We start from the raw sequence: 23016 nt of genomic DNA, 5'->3' as shown, positions 1-23016 counted from the left end.
GGAAAGGAATCTGTCAATAAGTAGAAAGCATTTGGCGTTACAGCAACACATCCCTTGGAAAAGTGTCATGCAAAAGCTCTGGGTGACAGCTCATTGGGCAAAGAAAGGGCAAAATGTTTGTTTGTTTGTTTGTTTTAAAGCAAGGGGTATTTAAGGCGTAAGTCCTAAAGACTGAAACTCAGACTATGAAACTAATTGTACAATCCTAAGGTGCACTGCTCAGAAGTAAGACCAAAGTTCAGTGGGTCTTACTCCGAGGTAAGGTGGCCTGGCATCGCAGCCCAAGACCAGTTGAAAACATAAGAGAGGGAAAAGAACATCTCTCTGAGGGGCAAGATTAGAGTATCTTCTTCCCCAAGTAGGTTTTTAATAAGAGGCCCAATGAGAAAAGACACATGGAATAATGGCAGTGGAAATCTTCCAAGATTTTACTGGGCAAACCTCAGCACCACTAGCTATGTCAGGCTGAAACAATTTGCCATTTGCAATAGCCACCATGTGCTGAGGCTGAATTCTTACAACAAGTGTGGGGAGATAGGAACATAGGAAGGTGTATTATACACAGTTACACCATGTAGCTCACTATTGTCAACACTGACTGGCAATGGCTCTCCAGGGTTTCAGACAGGGGTCTCTCTCAGCCCTGCCTTGAAATGTTGGCAGGGGCAGCCCATCCCGTTTTGCCACCTGAGGCAAAATGGGAGGTGCCGGCCCCCAAAGTGGCTACTTCAGTCCGCTTCATGTCCCTAGATGTTGGGAACTGAATCGTTGACCTGTCCCTAAACCACAGCATGAGTAAACAGAAGCTGAGAACTTATATTGCCCCACACTCCCCTCCCCCATTTTTCTCCTGGGGGAAAACATGGTTGCAGAGATTTGAACGAGGCATCACACAGAATACATAAATTTGTCAAAGAATAGTAGCTTTACAAATTTGCCTAAGTACAGTGTGTTCACTTGGTGGAAAACACAAAAATGCCAAGGGTAAACTGAGAACAAACCAATTAGAATAAACCTTTTGTGGGCTTACATTTCTTTAGGTATAAACAAGTTCCTTCTTGGATAGATTCTCAATTTTATTACACTGGTTTCAAATTTATTTGCTTTTTCCCTTGAGGAAGGAAGAATGTTGGTAATGTGATAGGTGACTTAGATTTACAACATAAGCCAGAAGCACTCAGTATGTGCTTCTTAAAACATGTCTGCATTCTAAGGTCTCAAATTTACCTTGAAGGTAATCATAAAATTAAAGCCATTTGTATGTTATTGCTATCCTTTGGCTCTTTCACTCTTCAGCTTATCAACCTTTGTTGTGCTGATAGATTTGTAGAGGCAGAAATATGTGGCTGTTTTGCATGGTGTTTGGGGATGGTGGAAGTGATGTTATCCTGCCCGCTATCAGAAAGCAACTGGCTGGATCACAGGATGGCTACGTGTCCCACTTTGAAGAGGACAATCCTTGGTTTGAAGGACTGGCAGGGCGTAGTTCTCTGTTGGAATATTTGCAGGTCCTAGTTTAAAGATAGGTAAAGGTAAAGGGACCCCTGACCATTAGGTCCAGTCGTGACCGACTCTGGGGTTGCGGCGCTCATCTCGCTTTATTGGCCGAAAGAGCTGGCGTTTGTCTGCAGACAGCTTCTGGGTCATGTGGCCAGCATGACTAAGCCGCTTCTGGCGAACCAGAGCAGCGCACGGAAACGCTGTTTACCTTCCCGCCAGAGCGGTACCCATTTATCTACTTGCACTTTGACGTGCTTTTGAACTGCTAGGTTGGCAGGAGCTGGGACCGAACAACAGGAGCTCACCCAGTCACGGGGATTCGAACCGCCGACCTTCTGATCGGCAAGCCCTAGGCTCTGTGGTTTAACCCACAGCGCCACCCGTGTCCCAGTTTAAAGATAAAGAGCCATAATAAGGGAGAACAGGAGGGATCTTGGGTTTGTCCAGCAATGATCAGCACCTGGTCCATAAACTGAGCAACCACACAGGTCACTTGATCACAGTCTTCCCCATGATGGTAAGATGATTGTGTATGTGTATATTATCTCCTCCTCTTTATGGTGAAACATCTCCTCTATTTTGGCAATGTATAAGTGGCCACCCTATTTGATATCCCTATTGAGGAGGTCATGCTTGAAGGCTACCTACCTACCTACCTACCTACCTATTTTCTATCTGGTATCAGGCATGCTTGTATTTAAAAATACAGAAAACATTTAAAAATACAGATACTCAGAAATTCCTCATATGATAACATTGGTTCTTGACATTCTTGATCTTGATCTTACTTTTGTTCTTTATTTCTTGCTGTGCTGATAAGACTCTATTTTTCCCTAAGTTACACACACGGAGACAATAGTCTCCTATTTATAAGTGATGTACTGCTAGAAAAGCATTGCAAAGATGCTTTGGAGGAAATTGTTCTGAGCTAAATGGACGAATAGTCTAATCTTGTATGAAGTAGCTTCTTATGCTATGGATTCCTATCAATCAAGCTGCATTCCTGTATTTATTTATAATTTATATACCACTTGATTGTAAAAACAACAATCTCAAAGAAGTTTCCTTTGGGGATAATCTGTTAGTGGCAGTAGGTGGGGCCAGAGACAAAAGTGGGAAGGGTTCGCAGGATTGCTTTGTTCTGGTCTCACCCTCACTTTCTTTGTCTGCCCATCTCTCTCATGTTTTTCTCCATTTCTCCACCACCACCACCACCACCACCACCACCCTTCAGTTCTTCTAGCCTCCCTAAGCATTCATTCATGTTCTTACATTTATATACTGCCTCTTTGAATGCAGTGTAATGTGCATATGGCTCCCAGAAAGCCTGTAAGCTGCCATGTAAGCTCTTAACAGACCCAGAAGGACTTAGCTTCAGCAACTTGGTGGCCTCAAGTGCCTTCAGACCACAAGCCAGAATGTATAGATAGATTAAATATAGATAGATAGAGATTGAGACAGAGATATGTGTGTCAATGATCCTTCAGAACATATTTAAAAACCTCTGATGAAACACTCTGCTCATTCTGTCCCTCAGTCCACAGCAATCCCAGCAGCCCCCAAACTCACCTCAAGTTGTTGAGAAAGGATCTTCAGTGTCTTTGCTGCTTTCTCATTCTCAGGAACAACCCGTAGCACTTTATCCCTGTTAAGGAATACTGAAATGAAACCCTAAGTATTCTTTTTTTCAAAAAGAAACATAAGTAAGAGGCAGGGAGGATAACAATAAAAATGTAGATGCAGATTTAACTACAGCTTACATACCGATCACAAATCACCTTTTTTATGTCAATGTCTTGAATAATTCATACCATCACCTGGAGAAATGTGAACTCTCCCGCTTCGAGTTGTTAAAAAGGATGAAGAGCTGTGAATATTTGCTTCTTGTTGTTCTTATTAATTCTGGAAATGGGGGGGGGGGGGAGAGACATCATCTCTTCCTATCCAATAATAAAGTATTAACAAAGAAACACCAAAACTTAAGAGCTATTGTATAAAGGAAATAGCTTGGAGATGTGTAAACAGATAAAAACCTGATTCTGAAGCACTGTAGCTCAAAGGATATTGTCAGATAGGGAACAGATATTGGAAGTTACTGGTGACCTACAAAAATCTTAATTATATTGGGTATGTGCCTGCTTCAGATGGATTAATACAGAAATAGAAAACTGTGGCCTTCCTGATGATTTTCTGGACTGCAATTCCCATACCCTTTACCACTGGCTATACTGGCTAGAGTTGATGGAAGTTTGGAGTTCAACAGTATATATATGGTCACATGTTCTCACTCAGTCTTAATATATTTTGTGGTAAAAGTAAAATGCTACATTTCCTCCCTTCTTGGCTATTGAAGATCCCTCTTAAGATCTTATTTTAAAAGGTCTGATGTTTGAAATACTAGAGCTCATCAAATGCAAATTATTTGCACCCTTTGAAAGCCTAGTGCCAAGACTTGAGATTATTTAATTCCTAATGCCAGATTCTCCACTGCCTCACATCTTGTGTCTGTGCATATTGAACATAAATTGACACCGTTTAGTCTACACAGTGACAGATACTTGCAGAAGTTGCAATGCACTTGAGAATTAGCCCGTGTTTCTGGAATGCTGAATGCTTTGCTAGCTCAGGCCTGTAGTTAACATAAGAAGCGAGTCAATTAAAGTGACCTTCTTGATCTCTGGGTGGGTAAAGCAGATAATGGTACTTAAAAAACAAACTAATTAATATAGGGTGTTTATAACAAATATGCCAGGGTCTTCACATTTCTCTTCAACTGTTGGCAGTTTACACAGAGACCTTAGTTTACAGACATGAAGGCTAGTGTTTACTTTTGTCCACTTAAACTGCCAACAATTGAAGAAGGGACTCTTTGAGTTTGCTATTTGTTCTATATAAATTACCAGCAGCCTCATCGCCAGCGTTGCTTGGGAATTACCCAAAAAATCAATGTTGTTTTGAAATCAGAGTTTTAAATCACCACAGTTTTGAAAGGTTCAGTCTTGATTCAAAATGGTGTCCAAGTATATCTGAACATGGACAAAAACCTGCTCCTTGAACTCAAGAACCATAATGCCAAATTTGGTTGTGATTTCATAAAAGGTGTCCAAATGCATAGCAAACAAACAACTTTCCAAAATATACAGTAGATGTGCATAGGTCAAAATAAAGCTTCCCTTGCCTTTCTTCTGTTGATCATAGGTTTTTCTGGTTCTCAATATTTTCAAAGCACCTTCCTTTGTTACAAACTTTATTGGCATCCAATATCAGTGAAATTTGTGTGTATGCTAATATGTTATGTAAGCACTTTCTGGACCAACAGAACTCGTGTGGTTCTCTTCCAATCCTAGCTGCTTTTGAAGAAATAAAAATGGTGAGTTGCATGACAGCTAGTATGTTCACAGCCCATGTCCATTAAAAGACAAAAAACAAACCTGAGTTGGCCACAACAGGAGGGAGGTTGATGTTGAGCAGGGGCAGCCAAAATACTGCCCTTCAAATGCTTGGGACTAAAAAACCCATTATCCTTGACCATTGGCTATGCTGGTTGGGCATGATCAGAGGTGCAGTCTAAAGCATCTGGAGGATGCCAGCATCTGGAGAATACACCTCTGGTGTAGAGGAACAGAAGTCAACTGTTTTTCCTGATTCAGTGGTAAACAGCGGGTTTTGCCAGGGAATGTGATGTGGCAAATGGAAAACCTCTAGGAACCATGTTTTCTAGGTACGGGGCAAGCACGAGTGTGGATGAGCCCACAGTTGATAGAGGTTGGAGGAGAAAAGGGGAAGAAGGTCTCGGTTAAGTGTGGTCGGATTTGAGGTTTTAATGAAACATTATCCTCTCTTCCACATACTGACAGCGCTGCTTATAAGCAAGCATATGGATGTGCTTTAAAGAGTATGCAGATTACTGTATAGCTTTATAGTTAATAAATCACTTTAGAGGGTGATGAGAAGATTAAATTAGTGACTCTGAAAAGGAAAGCTATTCACTGTTTGCACCACCAGCAGTAATTTACTTAATTCAGCAGTCAGACATACAGCCCCAGGCCCAATCCGTATGATACTTATACTTCAACCACCCACACATAACCTCATTACGGAGGGTTACGTATAAGTGCCTCTGGCTAGCTTACAAATGTGTTATATATTTTTTTCAAACTGAGGACCCTACGGGGGAACTATATAGTGTTAGATATAATCTCACAGGTATTTGGAAAAATATGTTTAAATTGAGAGGAGGAGGGGAAAATAATACTGGATTTTTAAAACCACCTTTCCATATCAATAAATGAATGTGGTTATTAGCGCAGACAGGCAACATTTGCAAAATGTGCCTCATACTTTCTTAGGCATTGCCTGAGCTTCAGATTCCCAGACTCTCACTGATGCCAGATAAAGTTAACAAGGCACATAACTGCCTACGAGCTTGAGGCTATATGCGCTTGAAGAATTTTATCCACACTTGCTTCCAAATTAATTCAAACCCAGCTATGCCCACCTAAGGCTCTTTTATGCAATTATGTGCATGCTCTTACTCGTATTCCTGGAACGTTAACATACACAGCACCCTGAGGGTCAGCTATCTCATTGGTCTCAGGTGTATCTGTATAGAGCAAAATGTATGGACTGCACAGTTTTCCCACATGAAATTTTCCCAAGCAGTTTGACTCAAGTCAACCCCATTAAGAACCCACCTACTGGGAGCAAGCAGTAGCTTCTTGATTCTTGCTTCACAAGGTGACGACTTCTCATACTTCCAAATTAGTACATATACTGTAACATTTTCTCATGCAGGTGTACCCTGAGGACTGTTTTCCTCCTATGAGTCATGACTTGGTGTTGGGAGTCATGAACTGATAAATATACATGAACAAACATAACTGGAGTTTTCTAATTGGTACAGTGTACATCATTGGGTTCGGATGACAGAACAACTGCATAGTAGCTTCACTGAAAAAAGGTACAAGTTATATTAAAATGCTGCTGATGTACCTGAGAATAAGCTGGCACCAAACAGTCAACCTCTTGAGAAAAGTCAAGATTTATGCTCGGCTGTTGCAATATAATATCCCCTCCCCTTCAATTTGAAATGTATAAATCTGTTTTTCTGCTAATGAGCAGAGACCACATCTTGTTTTCCCTTTAGCTGCACTGCGCATCATGTCTTGTTGTGAACTGCGGAGATAAAAGCACTTAAGTGTTTAATCTGAAGCAGAGAGAAAACTGAACATGACAGTTTCATGCTGCTTCACACAAATTCTAATATATACATCATGTTTTACTGCAAGCTAGTTGATAGTGCATTAGCCTGTCAGAAGTGTGAAGGCAATAAGACACCTACAGATCAGTTGCTAAATCCAGAGGTTAAACTAGGTATTCTTCAGATAGCTAGACTTTTGAACCTTATTACAGTCCTTTCTCTTTTCACCATGGAGATGATATGTACTTAATAACAATATGTAATTTTAATTAGGCTCAAATGTATGAAGGCTTATTAATGACTTTAGGATTAAGGCTAGAATATCAAGTGACCAAAATGAAATGGTTGACCTGGTTTCCTGATTTCAATATTTTTTTAACAAAGACTTTTTCTAGTATTGGAATTTAGGAATCAGGGATTGTACCACTGGGATAACTTCCACAGGAAACCTTATCTCAATGTGGGGAAAAGATGTGAGTAAATACTGTATTCATTCTGCCAAAAATGTAGTTCTATTGGATCTACTATATTTTAAATTATTTACATAATTCATTCATCCAGCATGAGATTTTCAAAAGACTTTTTAATTATTTGCTGTATGCATTTTTAACTCTTATAAGATATGTTTACTAATGTGAAATTTACATTATATACTGTATGTATGTACAATTTCAATCCTGCAAATTCAAAGGCAGCAGCTGAGTTGCTGTTTAGCTGCATACTCCTTAAGACCGTTCCTTCTTGTCAATTATTGAAAGTGCAGCTTCTGATGCAACTGTTATTTATACAAGTTTTACTAGGAATGAAAGTTAACATACAATAGATTTTTCCAAAGTTAATAACTGATCCCATTGGTTTCAATGGGATTTGAGACTGCTTAACTTTGGCTGGATTTTCTCTGTAATAATTGTTATAATTGGTTCAGGCAAGAGACCCTAAATAATGGCATAATGGTAATATTATTGCTTCCCACGGATTATTAATTTACGTAATTTTGAGAAATGTATGCCTTATGGGTTGGTCCAATTAGTTACTCAGCTAGCAGAACAATTTATAGACTTGGGCTGGAAAATAGATAGATAGATAGATAGATAGATAAATTTATTGTCATTGTCCGTATATACACAGTATACACAACAACGAAAATCAAACACCCACCCAAAGACCGGGTTCACATACACATTTGCGCGTATCTCCAACACTCTCATCCTATTCAGACATAATCTATAAAAACATAACATAATCCAGAATATAACATAACCTATTTAAGGCATAACATAACCTAAAACCTATCTCATTCCTTCCTACTCCCTGCTTGCTATTTCTTGCAACTGGCCCTGAGATCATTATTTAGTGCAATCAGAGCTCTTGGATAGAAACTATTCAGAAGGCGTGTGGTTCGTGTTTTCATTGTCCTATATCTTCTGCCCGAAGGCAACAGTTCAAAGAAGTTGTGAGCAGGATGGGTGGGATCTCTCAGGATATTGTGTGACTTCTTCAAAGTGCGAGACGTGAAGATCTCATCCAGGGTTGGTAGTTGGAGCCCAATAACGTTCTGGGCAGTTTTAATTATTCTCTGTAAAGCTTTTTTATCCGTTTCAGAGCTGCTCCCATACCACGATAATATACTATAGGTTAAGACACTCTCGATGGTACTGTGATAATAGGACAGAAGTAGGTGCTGAGATAGATTCAGTCCCCTGAGCATTCTCAGGAAATACAACCTCCCCTGCACCTTCCTCACAACCATATTAATATTTGCAGTCCATGAGAGGTCCTCAGAGATATAAATGCCCAGGTATTTAAAACTACCAACCCTCTCCTCCTCGCCATTTATGTGCAATGGTAAAAATACACTTTTCTTTCTCCTAAAGTCAATTATGAGTTCTTTGGTTTTTTGGTGTTAAGCATAAGATTGTTTTCTTTACACCATTGAATTAACCCCTGTACTTCCTTGTAAACATCAGATTAATCTGTTCATGACCTAAGTACTTTGATTTTTAAAAAATTGTTTGTTTGCTTAATAAATAAAATTTATACACTGCTTGATTGTAAAAAATAAATAAAGTGAGTTACAAAAAAGATAGCTAGGAGGAGGGGCTCTTGTGGGTGCCGGCGAAGACCTCTTCAACTACCTGTGGAACCAGTGACTCTCTAGCTGTAACTGGACTATAACTCCCATCATCCCTGACCATTGGCCATGCAGGCTGGGGTTCATGGGAGTTGGAGTTCAACACATCTGGACGGCGTCAGATTCTTGAACTACAGGGAAATAATTCATGAGTGATGTTGATGACAGTTGGTCTGTTTAATGTAACATTGTAAGAGTTTTCCCCTTTTTAAACAAGAAAAAAGGCAAGTGATCTCTGCTTAAAATTAACACGCTGATTATTCCAGTATGGCTTGTCTCTGATATTCCTTTGTTGTAGGGCAACATCTGGTACCTAACTGCCAGTTGAAAGGTAAGTACCGCACATGCAATTTGATTGCGCAGCAAAAGCTGCCAGCTTTCAGTCCTTTACTGCACACAATAAAATCTTTTTGGAATAGTTAATTTTACGCTATCTCTTTTCTTTTTCTCCGAGTCATTGTGCAGTCCTCGTTCCATTCCAATACCATTTCAGCTGTGCTTCTGCTATTCCTACAGTTGTTAAAATGGAAAAGAAACTTGCCTCTCTCACTTTGTAATATGCCACATACACATTTCATGAAGATCAGCATACTTTTGGTTAACTTTTATAAGACAAAGGTGAAAAACTGGATAAATGCACCACTGCTAGGCTATGTCTGCATCTAAAAACAAGCATTTCTCATGCAAATGCACATGCTATTAGATCTTTTCAGTGAGTGATCAATTTAAAATAGGCTGTCCCTCTGTATTTTTACTAGGAACTAAGTTCCACATATTGGGACGCGGGTGGCGCTATGGGTAAAAGCCTCAGCGCCTAGGACTTGCCGATCAGAAGGTCGGCGGTTCGAATCCCCGTGGCGGGGTGCGCTCCCGCCGCTCGGTCCCAGCGCCTGCCAACCTAGCAGTTCGAAAGCACCCCCGGGTGCAAGTAGATAAATAGGGACCGCTTACTAGCGGGAAGGTAAATGACGTTCCGTGTGCTGCGCTGGCTCGCCAGATGCAGCTTGTCACGCTGGCCACGTGACCCGGAAGTGTCTGCGGACAGCGTTGGCTCCCGGCCTCTAGAGTGTGATGAGCGCACAACCCTAGAGTCTGGCAAGACTGGCCCATACGGGCAGGGGTACCTTTACCTTTTTAAGTTCCACAGTGGTAGACAGCAAGGTATTAATTAGGCAGCAAACTGAGGTAATGTAGCTTCCCCCACCTTTGACACCTACACATTAGGTGCAGATGTTTGCCTATGTGATTAGAGAACACCAATGTCCTTAGGCTTTCCTGGAGGCTGGAACCCTGTCCAATTAAGAGTTCCACTGCACAGTGCCTAGAGATCTATGAGCATAGGCTTTCCTTCTGCAGAAATCCATGCCTAGGTGAGTGTGGAGCCATGGGAAGCCTTGTGCTCTTGGAGCCAGTAGCACAGCCTCACTGTCCCCCTCATCACAGGGAACCCTGCTTCACATGTATAAAGCTTGAAGGGGGCTAGTGAGATACTCCCAAGTTTTAGTGAGCATAGTAGGGCTTTCTAACAAATAACCAGGTTAAGAACATAAGAAGAACGCTGCTGGTCAGACCAAAGGCGCACCTATTCCAGCATCCCATTCTCACAGTGGCCAACCAGATGTCTATGGGAAGTCCCCAAGCAGGGCATGAGTGCAAGAACACAACTCTTCCCAGTTGTGTTCCCCATCAACCAGGATTCAGAACCACCTCAAATATTGAGGTAGTACTCATGGTCTTATCATCCATGAGTCTGTCTAATCTACTCTGAAAGTTCTACATTTTGGAGGCTGCCACAACATTTGTAGTACTGCAGACCCTCCAAGTGTCCCTGTTTTCCAGGGACGTCCCTGATTTACAGAAGCTGTCCTGGTTTCTGATTTGATCCCAGAATCTCCCGCTTTCCCTCAGCATGTCCCTATTTTTATTGGAGAAATGTTGGAGGATATGGGGTTATCCAACCCCCAAGCCATCTGAAGGCGATCCTGTATAGGGAAGTTTTTGTAAATGTTTAATGTGTTATTATGTTTTTATATATGTTGGAAACTTCCCAGAGTGCCCAATAAGATGTATGGCGTAAAATTATCATCATGGAGTGGAACGTCCCTATTTTCATTGGATAAAAGTTGGAGGGCATGGTACTAAGTTCTACAGTTTAACAATGTGGTGTATTTTAGATTTATAACCACCCCCACCCCCAGACACTGTGTTAAATGCTTAGGGTGTTACTCTGAAAGAATTCACTCTGGGAGCCTGGGATAACATATTTCCCAATGCATTTTTTACTTTTAAGTAGTTCTAGGGATCACTCATCTGATAAGAGCAGTGGCATAGGGGAAGAAAATTATCCCCCCATAAACTTTGGGTCTGCTGCTTCCCTTACGATTTGTAATACTGCTTAGCTACTCTTTTTAAAACTAAGGGGGTGTTTAGTTTTATTAACATTGGTAGGAATACAGTTACAGGTTGTGTATATTATTAAAGCCCTCTACTTTTCCCTCCACAATTCAAAACCAGCTTCGGAGGTGGTCTTTAGATCAGGAAAATGGCACAGGGAAAGGGTTAACACTCCCGGCCCCCCAATGTCATCGCTCCACTCAAATCCAGAACACCCTGCAACTGCTTTAAAGGATAAAGACATAAATGTTGAGAGATCCCATCATGTATTGTGCCATTTTACAGGTAAAATGTTTTAGATGGTTGTTATTGTTGTAAGTCTTAACTGGAGGAAAGCTAGTAAAACCTGCAATCACCTGGGAATTACTGTATTACCCAATTTATAGCTGAAAATGATCGCAAAAACAATTTATAGGTTCAGAGTTGAGTGAACAAGACCCCAAGGAATACTTCTAGTTCCTGCAGTAAGCCTGGTAGGGTACTATGGGGATGTCTGAGAAACAAGCAAGTTAAAAATTTGATCTCCAATAGCTAACCTTAGCTGTTGATAAAAATGAATAGTTGTTAAAGGAGAGCGTCTGATGAACAGTACTAAAGCCATTTTGGATAATACACTAAACCATAGTTTAGCATGACAAGAATGAACTGCAGCAAGCATTGGGCTTTCATACTCCTCTTTCTTTAGTGCAGCTACAAAGGGTTTGGGAAACTGTGGCTTTTGTTTTTGCTTAAACATAATAGGTCATGTCATGTTAAGCTTAAGTATGGTTAGGAAACAGGCCAATTTCAAACAACAGTTTGTGAAGCTGGCTTATTTGCACTAACCATGAAAGACACACAAAACTGTGGTTCATTTAAAATGGAAGCTGAAACTTCCAATCTCCTTGTGACCGTGCAGGAGAAGGAGAGGGCAGGTGGCAATGTGCAGACCCAGAGGAAGGGAGGCTTGATACACTTAAACCAATTTAATGGTTTTGCCTTCCAAGGATTTCTGGACCCAGTTCTGAAAGGGTGAAACTTGAGCTAATACTTGATGCATCTGAGGAAATGGGCTGTAGCACATGAAAGTGGTGTGCCAATTAAAAATAGTCAGAATTCACCCACAACTTCAAGTGTCCACACCTCTTTTTTTACAACATATCTGACACTCATTTTAAAGTACTGACTTCCAAGGTAAAACTCTTACAGTTTAGGGTTAAAATGAAAACCTATTTTTCAACCTACATGGCTTTTGGTTCCTTTGAGGTATGGATTTCAGGAAGGATCTGCTCTGACATCATGATGGATTACAACAGTAGGATTACAGATGTTGGGGCCAGAGAGAGAGAGAGAGATAGAAGGAAGGAACACTCTACAATCAACTTTTTTCCAAGTGTAAGCAACAAAGTAGATAAGAACAAGTCGAGCACTGTACCTGCTTGGATGAATGAGATAATAAGAACTAACATTTTGTAAACAACAACAACAACAACAACAACAATTTTGTTATTTATACCCTGCCCATCTGGCTGGGTTTCCCCAGCCACTCTGGGCGGCTTCCAACAAAATATTAAAATAGTGCGTCAAACATTAAAAGCTTCCCTAAACAGGGAAGATAGGAAAGAGTGGATGATGGAGTCCAACAAAGTCCAACTCCATCTGCTGCTCTTGAATTGTCTCCGTTCCAGGTGGTTTTATAAGAATTACTATTTGACTTGTGCTTGAGTTTGCTTTTTTCCTCTGGGCTCCCTCCTTTTTTCTTTTGTGCCTTATATTTTCAACAGTAATACTGCAAAAATAAACTGTTTTAACTGAGTATATGTAAGCCTTCTGAGGAGGCTTTTTGGCTGAAGAATGGGATGCAACCACTCTGCACAAACAAATAAACAGAGAGGAAGGGCTGTGGGGATGGGGAGGTCAGTGTGGTGCAAATGCACTATCAGGACGACTGGACTGGTTCTGCCTATGTGTTTCCACCACAGTGATCTCACCACTACCTTTCCCTCCCAGTAAGCAGCAGCATTTCAGCTGTCAGGAAGTTAGGTGAGCACTGCTGCCCACTACTGATTAAATTTATATATTGTGAGCTCTGGCTCTCTCTGCTATTTTTTTATTTTTTTATTCCGCTTTTAGACTTGGCTGTTTTGGGTTATGTTTGTACTTGTTTATACTTTGTTGGCCATCAGTTCCTTTTTGGATGGAACAGTAGCGCATGCATTGTTTTATAAATAAATGCATCAAATTTTTATTTTGAAAAATTCATCTTATTTACAGTCATCTTCAGAATTCAATTTATTCTTCTTATATAAACAGAATGGAAGTCCCCCCCCCACAAGTTCTGTACATAGTCCAAGGCTGAAATCCTATGTACACTTACTTAAGAGTAAGTCTCACTGTAGTGGAACTTTTCTGAGTTAACTGTATAAGGAATGTGTTATAAGGCAATCATATGACTCTTGTTGAGATCTTTGATTGATCAAGAATTTACTGCCAAACAAATCTTCTTCTGGAAAATGGTGACTCTTCCAATAACCACTGTATAATAACAAAGCTTTTACAAGGGTATACTGCCTGCCCAGTTTTAGCTAGTATCTAAAACCTTTAATGTTTAAAGTAAAAACTTAAAATTAAAAGATAAATGATAAATGGATCTCTCTTTAGTGTCTGCTTGAGAACACTTTTAATTCCTAAATAGTATGGATGTTTGGCAAGAATCTATTTTTATCCTGCATTATAGTATTCACAAACTTTATAAAAAGAAGCTCATGTCAATCATCGGATTTTACTTTGCTTAATACAATAAATCACACATTGTAATTTATAAGCTACATAACCAACTTACTCCAGTGCAATCCCACTGAAGTTACGTTAAGACTGTGTATTCCTTTTATTGTTAAGTAGTTTTGGTGGTTCCGCCTCAGCAATTTCCAGAGTAGTTTAACAATTAATCCCTCTTCCCAGGGAACTCTGGGAATTGAAGCTCTGTGAGGGGAATAAGGGTCTCCTAACAACTCTCAGCACCCTGCAGTTCCCAGAATTACTGGGGGGAAGCCATGCCTGTTTAAGGTAGCATGATACTGCTTTAAATGTATAGAACAGATGAAGCAAGAAATTGCATGGCCATCTGTCAGGGATGCTGCAGTGGCAATAATCCTGCACTGAGCGGGGGTGGGGTGGGATTAAATTACCTCAAAGGCCCCTTCCAACTCCAAAATTTTATACTTCTCTGAGGACAGAGGTTTGCATTTACCACAACAGAAGAGTAACAGCAACATGGATTCATTGTTCAAGAGCCCTGAAGAACTTTTACAGTATGACTGAGAAAAACAGAGACAGAGAGAGAACTAACTATGGTAGTTACAAAAGGGATTTGATGTGGTGGGAAACTTTAAACCTGAAGGCTTCATCGAAGCCTAAAGGCAACTTAAATAATGTGGACATGCTTTTATTGTTCACAAAGAGTACTAATTTCATTGTACTGGCAACAACTGCTCTCTACAATTTTTTTAATCCCCTCAATAGCTGAAGTTCTAGCTTGCCTATCGTTCCTCCAGTGAACTTTGTTCTTGTGCTACTAATCACAAGCCTAAGCAATCTTCTTGAAGCATTCATTAAGTTTTTGGCCTCTCTTGACATCATCAGGAAGGGTCAAAATTGTGGGGGGTTGTTTTTCACCAGGAAGATACCTGCAAGTAGGCACTGGACTCAGACCAGAAAGCAGCTGTCATGTGTTAAGTGCCTTGTCACTGCTAGTGACCTAGGGGTGAAATCCTTTATATCGTATTACCCGTTCCATGTACTTTCTTTTCCTAAAGCGTATGGAATGTTTTTTAAACTTCAGTGAATGGTTGTGTTTTAACTGTGGAATTCGCATGCCTAGCCTTAGTACTTTAATAAAAATGAAAAGGGCAAGGCCATTCTGACTTCCTTCTGCTTATCTTGAACCACCTAAAAAAGCACCACTTTGAATGAATCCTACACAGATTGTGCACTGAAAAAGGTATCGTTTTACTAGCATTGCTCTATAAGGTAAGCAATTTCTGAAGCCACAGCCAGTTATTTTGAGAATGTTGTACATTGCATGCACTATTTGGTTGTCCACACTAAACAGAATTGAAGTGGGGAAGGAGTACTGTATTTTTCAGTGTATAAGACTAGGTTTTCCCCCCTAAAAAAATAATGTCAAAAATTAGGGGGCGTCTTATACATGGATACATCTCTCCCACTTTCTTAAATCTGAGTCCCTCAAAATAGGGGGCGTTTTATACATGGAGGTGTCTTATAAATGCAAAAATACAGTAGGTAAATTCTTGGCATTTAACAATACTGCAATAATGAAAGTCAATGCTCAACTTTGTTTATAGCATCTTTCCAATATGAGACATTTCCCTTGTATTCCAGGGTCACTTGTGAAAATTATTTTTCTATCTTGTCTATGTTGCAAAAAGCAGGTTGCAAACTATGTGATACAGGATGCATAATTGTTAATGCCAACTGTGTATTTTTTTTAAAGGCACTTAAACACAAAAATATAACATTGAACCACTTAAGGAAGCCTATTTGTAGTACAGTTGGCTGTGCTTTGGCTGGGGACATGGGGAGGTGTTCTATAATGTGTCTGATTATCTTTGTATAATCAGAGATATAAACCTGATGGGTAGCAGCTTTCCAGGGCCGCCGATGAAATCTTTTTCCCATCTCCTAGTCTTTCTTCTACATAATATACATGAGCCATGGTATCTGCCCTAGTTCCCAGCTATGGAAGTGCTAAGACTACAGCTATTGAGGAAAGTATTTTGCATTTGTACTAAAACTAGTTGTAGGTAGGAGCTTCCACTATAGAAGAGGTGGGGGACCTTTGGCTCGCCGGATGTGGCTGGACTAAAACTCCTTCCATCCCTAATCATTAGTGATAGCGGAATCCAACAATACCTCAAAGGCCACAGGGTCCCCATCCCTTCTAAGATGGAGCTAGTGCTGATAAAATTCATCAGAAAAATTCAAAGGCGGAAGTTGGATTTGCACAGCAGCTGTTTTGGGCTTCAAGGAATTATTTGACTACATTAGTGAAACGAGAATCTCCACAACTGGAACTCTGTTGCTCTGGCCTGGCGGTGGACTTGAAGGTCTGCTCCATCCTGCTCTAAGTATTATCTGCCATTCCATCTTGGGGAGGTGGGTAGGGGGTGGAACATATTGTATTTTCACCTGCATCTTCCTCTTGCCAGTATCATGCCAGCCTAGTTCTTGGGTCATTTCACACCTATTTGGTTACTTGCTTATGGGTCTTAAAATGTTTTATTTTATTTGTTTGTTTTCAGAATGTATACCCTGCATTCTCACCAAGGTTTCAAGACGGCTAGCAACAAAAACATGTACAAGAAAAAAGAGAGAACAAAATGTAATTGTAGTCTGTCATGTTATGCTTGTGAGTCACACAGAGAGCAATGCCGTGGAGGGGCGTATAGATGTTAATAACAACAATCTGGATCAATCCATTTTGGTTTAATCAGTGGCCACCTGCATAGCATAGCATAGGTTGTCCATCATTAATATCAATGGGTCTTCCATATGAATAAATGTTAAGGCTGCAACCCTGTGCACAAGTTTGTGGGGAATTGTGGGGATTGAGCTAAAAGACAAAAAATAATTCACTTCAAAAGGAATCTTCATTTCTGTTCTGGCTACTTTTCTGTACGTCTAAGGCTTCAAGTCTTAGGCTTCAGTCTTATATACTGTACACACTTAACTGGGAGTAAGTTCTGTTTAGCTCAACAGGACTTAATTGTCTGACATAGGTCAGCTTGCACTGCCAATTCCGAGAGCTGTGGTTTGCCACGATGCTTTGCAATTTGTAAATTCAAATTATTGTATGCAGTGCTATTTTTCTAGAAAAAGAAGTGCCAGAACTCACCATAGATTTCTCCCTTGTTCTTATAATGGCAATGGCACCCACCTGAGAGGTGCAGGAACTGAGTTACGGCAAGTTCCAGCTGGGGGAAAAAAAGCCCTGCACAACATCATCTAATGTGAAAAGGATCTAGGAGTCTTAGCAGACCACAAGCTTAACAAGAGTCAACAGTATAATGCAGCAGCAAAAAAAAAAAAAAAAAAAAAAAAAAAAAAAAGCTGATGCAATTTAGGCTGCATCAACTGGAGGCTAACATCCAGATCAAGGGAAGTCATAATCTTGCTCTATTCTGCCTTGGTCAGACTCCACTTGGAGTCCTGTGTCCAGTTCTGGGCACCACAGTTCAAGAAGGATATTGAGAAGCTGGAAGGTCTGCAGAGGAGGGTGACTATGATGCTAAAGGGGTCTGGAAACCGAGCCTTGTCAGCAAAGTAGAATGCCTATTAGCATTCATACCTTCAGGTGCATACTCCTGAAGACTCAAGGGCTTTCTGCAAGGAACCTTTGGATCCTCCGTACATTGCAGAACTCAGTTCAGTCCCCAGCCAGCATGGCCAGCGGCCAAGGAGGATGAGACGTTTAGACATCCCTAGAATTGCACTGGCCATCCTGAAAATCCAACCACATCTCGAAAGCCACGGTTCCCTCACCCCTGACTGAAGAAATTAAGTAAGTGCGATATGAACAATCAAGGTCCTCCCACGCTAAATCCAAGAGCACAATTATAACGATTCACAATTCCCCAACAGTGGCTGCCATCAGCCCGTGTAAAGTGCAAGATGAGAGCAAGAGAGGCGCTACTTCCGCGCCCTGGTTGCTCCCATGAGCCCCAGCCATTGGGCCCAATGGTCAGGGATGAGGGGAGCTGGAGCGCAGCAGCCTCTGGAGACGCACTGGGTTGGAGAGGGCTGCGCTCGGCACACTTACCCGGCGTAGCGGTTGCCGTAGAGGGAGCTTCGTCCTGCCACAGCCTGCAGGAGCAGCAGCAGCAGCAGCGGCCGGAGCGGGAGAAAAGGCGCGGGCGCCGCCGCCTGAAGTTTCATGGTCGCGTCGCGGTAGGAGCCAGGATGGAGCTGCCCTGCGCGCCCCTCAGCTTCTGCCGGGCGTACAAAGGAGCCGGCCCGCCAGAGCCAGGAGGCGGGAGGGAGGAGCAGCAGCAGCGTGGAGCAGCCTCCACCCCCGGCGCGCTTTTCTTTTCTGGGAGGGGCAGGGGGGGGGCCGGCGGGCTGTTTTGCGGCTGGAGCAACAGGCAAGTTCACTGGGAAGAAAGTTGAGCGCGCTTCTCCAGCCGGGGGGGGGGGGGGGGCTCGACGGAGACCAATGGAGGAGGCGCGCAATTTTTTAAGCGGAGTCCAAATGAGGATACAGATATACAACCTGAGTCCACATTGGAGGGGCTCACAGCATTAACACCCCGAGAAGGACTTCAATTTCTCTCATAGCCTAAGCCTTGGATTCAAGCAGAAATTAAGCTTGGCAACAGGAAGATAGAATGAGAGGCAAAGGAGGTGCTGTGCGATATGATTATTGCACTGATGATAAATAATGATGACGATGGTGGATGTGTAGGGATGTATTTAGACTGCAAGCTCCCTGGGTCTTCTTGTACTCTGCAAAGCACTGTGCTCATGGACGTATGTATGCAAATAATAATAATTTCTGAGGGAACTGTGCAAAATGTACTCTAATGCACCTGGCAGCAGTGCCAGTGGGCAGCAGCTCTCTGAGCAAAGGTGAGTAGGTGAGACCCATTATTTTAATTTCCCACAATGCATTGCTTTGTGAAATGTGCTTGGTGAACTCATAACCATGGGCATAGCCAGGATTTTTGTTGGTGGGCAGGCCTTTTGTTACGGGGAGGCAGAACCTCTGTTATGCTATGTATTTTTATTGATTTAGGGGGGCAGCTGCCCCCCCCCTGCCCCCCCTGGCTACGCCCATGCTCATAATGCTGAGAAGGTAGGATATTAAGTGGTGCCCAGGGCAAACATCACTGGTGGGTGCTGTCAGCTCCCCAAGGAGGCCAGTTCCTTACTCTAGCTCACAAGTCAACAATTGGTCAGTACAGCTATTCCTTTCTGGGATGCTGAAAATCAGTCACATGCCTCAGGGCATCTAGGGAATTCATGGCACATGTGTGATTGGGACCAGTGTTTTCTTTGATCACAGCTCAGTCTATTCCCTATGCTGTTGCTGCTTTCTCTTTGTGAGTTGAAGCTATAAAACTATTTTGTGGGGTTTAAAATTTTGTTCCCTGGTTGTATTTGAATATGTGAATGCATCTTCAGCATTTTCTAATTTGAATCGATTTTAGGTCTGCAAAAGAAAAGCCTGCAACTTTGTAGAAGACATTGATCTTCTGCAGAGAGCTTCAAACACACACAACATATCTTTATGTATTTTAAAATTAATGCCACTTAAAAAAAACTCTCTAAGGCAGTTTATAATAAAAATAGAATAGTAAAAATGGAAACAACATTCAGTAAAATTGCCTTAAAACTGGATCACAACAAGATAAAAGGACAAATGTATATCACAAAACTGAGAATTCTGTCTCCCCCAAATTCTCCCAGCCATTTTTCAAGCAACTTTTAAAAACCTTGACTTCTGATGATGCAGCAGAGAGTGAAAAAAAACACCTGGCTACATGTGTAAAAGTTTCCCCATATATCTCTGGATCTAAGCCAAAAGCACATTTCTTTGTGTACCATTTATGACTGTAGTAAGAGCTCTTTCCATCCCCTGCTCTAACACAGTGAGAAACATGAAGGAAGATTATAAAGTATTTTTATATGTCTAACTTAGGGAATGGTATAGCAGCACAGAGTTATACCAAATTATTAACGGTGTGATCCAATTTATGGCTTACTGAGAAGCAATATCCATTGAGTTCAATGGTTCTTACTTCCAGGAAAGTGTGTTTAGGATTGCAGCCTAAATCATTCTTGGCCCCGGGTTGACACCAGGATAATAATAATAATAAGGCAAGTGTATGAGCCTATTAAGGGACGCGGGTGGCGCTGTGGGTAAAACCTCAGCGCCTAGGACTTGCCAATCGCATGGTTGGCGGTTCGAATCCCCGCGGCGGGGTGCGCTCCCGTCGTTTGGTCCCAGCGCCTGCCAACCTAGCAGTTCGAAAGCAACTCCGGGTGCAAGTAGATAAATAGGGACCGCTTACCAGTGGGAAGGTAAACGGCATTCCGTGTGCTGCGCTGGCTCGCCGGATGCAGCTTGTCACGCTGGCCACATGACCCGGAAGTGTCTGCGGACAGCGCTGGCTCCCGGCCTATAGAGTGAGATGAGTGCACAACCCTAGAGTCTGGCAAGACTGGCCCGTACGGGCAGGGGTACCTTTACCTTATGAGCCTATCATTCTGTGTTTTAAATGTGCTGCATAGTACAACATGCCACAAGCCTGCATCTTAGATCACAGGAGATGGTTGCCTATTTACCCCTGAGAAACAAATGCGCAGATATGGATCTTTACAAATGTATCCCAAGGTGTTGGGTTTTTTTTATTTCTTTGTTACTCAAAGACTAGTTAAAAACAGAGATTCACGCCGATCACAGAAAGACAAAAGCTTTGCCATCAGTCTGACCTATTGCTTTCTCCTGACATTTGACAGTTTAATTGGCAGTGCCTCATGTGGTGGGTGCCTGTGTGCCGGCAGGGTTAATCCCATATAGCACATGCTCGTGCTTTGCAAAGCCCTTGCAGAGAAACAACAATAATAAATAGCTGGCGGCATCTGGTCAACAAAAGGGGGTGTTTTCCAGCAACAAAAGGATTTGGCATCTTGGCATTTCACAGTTTGCAAACAACATAATCCACATGGCAAAGGCACCGGTAAGCCACCAAATGCTGTTCTAATTCTGAGGCTGGTTCTCAAAGAGTCTTCTAAAAGTGTTCCTGAAGTCAGATGAATGACTTGTGTCTGGCTTGTGTGTTGCAGCCAGCAGAGATCAAGCGACATGCTTGCCTTTATTTTTGTGTGATGCAAAGAGTTCATTCCCCATTCTAGTACTTCAAGGGTTGCAAAAGCCTACCAAGAAGTGCTTAGCTTCTCCCACCCCCACCCTCTCCCACTCAGTCTTTCTATATATACTACCCAAGTGAGCTGCTCCTTTGGCGAAAAACCAAGCAGATGTGGACCAGCTTCAGCAATTCCGGAGATATAGATCTATTTAATGGCCTCAGCTGTTACTGCAGATTCCCGCATCCCACCCTGCCACTCCCTGCCTCCAGGAGCCTCCCAAAGTCCAATTGCTACACCATGCTAATTCAGTAGCAAGTTTTCACATGCTATGAAATCATTCCAGAGCAGATCAATAAATAGTTTGGGGGTAGCTGTAGGAAACGTGCATGTGGCCAAAGGGTGCAGTTCTGCAACCATTTAAGCCTTATCGGATTTCCTCTGTGAATGGTCAGTGGATGAGCTCACTTTCATATCCACAGCCCTTCATATTTTTGTTTCCTGCTTGCCCACCACCTGAGCTAGGCTAGTTGTTGCTGTTGCTGTCATTGTTCCTTTCATTTCTATACCACTTTATACTTTTAAGGAAAAAAATGGAAGTTCCCCCAGAATGTCTGCTTTATATACATTATTTACACAATGGGCCCCACGTGATTGGCTAATTCCGGGATTCTCCTGTAGGCCAATCAGGTTGCGGATTCACTTCCACCTGGAGCTGGATTGGGTGGCTCCTGTGGACCCATCAGACTGCTGCATTCTGGGTCCTATTGTTCTAGGACCAATCAGACTGCTGCATTCTGGGTCCTATTTTCCTAGGACCAATCAGACTGATGCATTCTGAATCCTATTTTTCTAGGACCAATCAGACTGCTGCATTTTGGATCCTATTCAACTCAGTACATAACATCCCCGCTCCTTGTCTCCCAGAACCAGAAGCGGCACGAAGAGGGTGAAGGAGAGGTTGGCTTCATGCAAACACATTCTCTGCTTGGGAAAAGCCCTGGAGGATGTATCAGGTAACGTGCATTCTCACAGCCTTCTAAGTTCCCTGACTTAGAAGGCTGTGAAGATGCACATTACCTGCTGTGAGGATGCACATTACCTGATTCCCCATGCCAAACTCAAATTTACTGAAACTGTCATCTGCACATGGGCTGTCATTTGTGCATGTGCAATGGCTGTCTCCAGCGTACACACCTCAGCTTTACCACAGCTTCTGTTTCCGAATCAGATGGAGGCCGTTTTGACAGAAAGTGCATCAAACAGGAAAATTTCTCCATAAGATGTAGGATACCACTAGCTTCAACTACCAGTGGTGGGAGCAGACTGGAGTTAGTAACCGTTAACATGTGGTTCTCAGCCTATTTCAAGCTAAATGTACAAGTGTCTATAGAATGGCACCATTACAAATAAATGGTTCAATGTAACTAGCACAAACATTTTCATGAACAACTGAAAACTACCAGAGGCAGCAGAAGTTGAGTTTTATTTGTTCATACTGATATGGAATAATTTAAATACAAAGGCATCTCTAGGCAGGGGCGGAGGAAGGGGGGGAGCGGTGGGGGCGGTCTGCCCCGGGTGTCACCACTGAAGGGGGTGACAAAATGCCGGGCGGCACTCACTGTGGGGCCTGCAGTGCATCCGAGCCACGCATCTCTCCTGGGAGTGACACGGTGGCTTGAGCTCCCGCAGGTTCCGTGCTGCCCCAAACCGTCTGCCCTCTGCCTCACCCTCAGCTGTAGGGCAGCTGAGTGGGAGGATGCAGGCAGACTCCTCAGAGGCCCCACAGAGCATCCTGCCCCGGCTGGCCCCACCCCCACGGACGGCTGGCCCCACCCCTGGTGGGCTTGCTCCGCCGCTGTTTCTAGGTTCACTTCCACAATATAATGCAGATGACTAATAGCACGCAACTTAAACTATTCAC

The 23016-nt window shown here is 42.4% G+C and overlaps 1 protein-coding gene across 3 annotated transcripts in view; it reads right to left on the bottom strand.

Moving 5' to 3' along the window:
* Positions 1-18329, bottom strand: part of CPA6 (carboxypeptidase A6) — a 47719-nt gene extending 29390 nt beyond the window's left edge. The window contains exons 1-2 of one of the 3 annotated variants that reach the window (XM_028736764.2): positions 18043-18328; positions 3070-3145 (exon numbers count right to left, since the gene is read on the bottom strand). In XM_028736764.2, the coding sequence (XP_028592597.2) occupies positions 3070-3145; positions 18043-18158 (192 nt within the window). In that variant the 5' untranslated portion in view covers positions 18159-18328. Of the gene's footprint in view, positions 1-2772; positions 2898-3069; positions 3146-18042 lie in introns of those variants that run through there. The other 2 variants (XM_028736765.2, XM_028736766.2) reach the window with 2 other exon arrangements.
* Positions 18330-23016: the final 4687 nt, after the last annotated feature.

The sequence above is a fragment of the Podarcis muralis genome, chromosome 8 (genome assembly GCF_964188315.1).
Source record: "Podarcis muralis chromosome 8, rPodMur119.hap1.1, whole genome shotgun sequence".
NCBI lineage: Eukaryota > Metazoa > Chordata > Lepidosauria > Squamata > Lacertidae > Podarcis > Podarcis muralis.
This window is presented reverse-complemented; position numbering and strand designations above follow the sequence as displayed.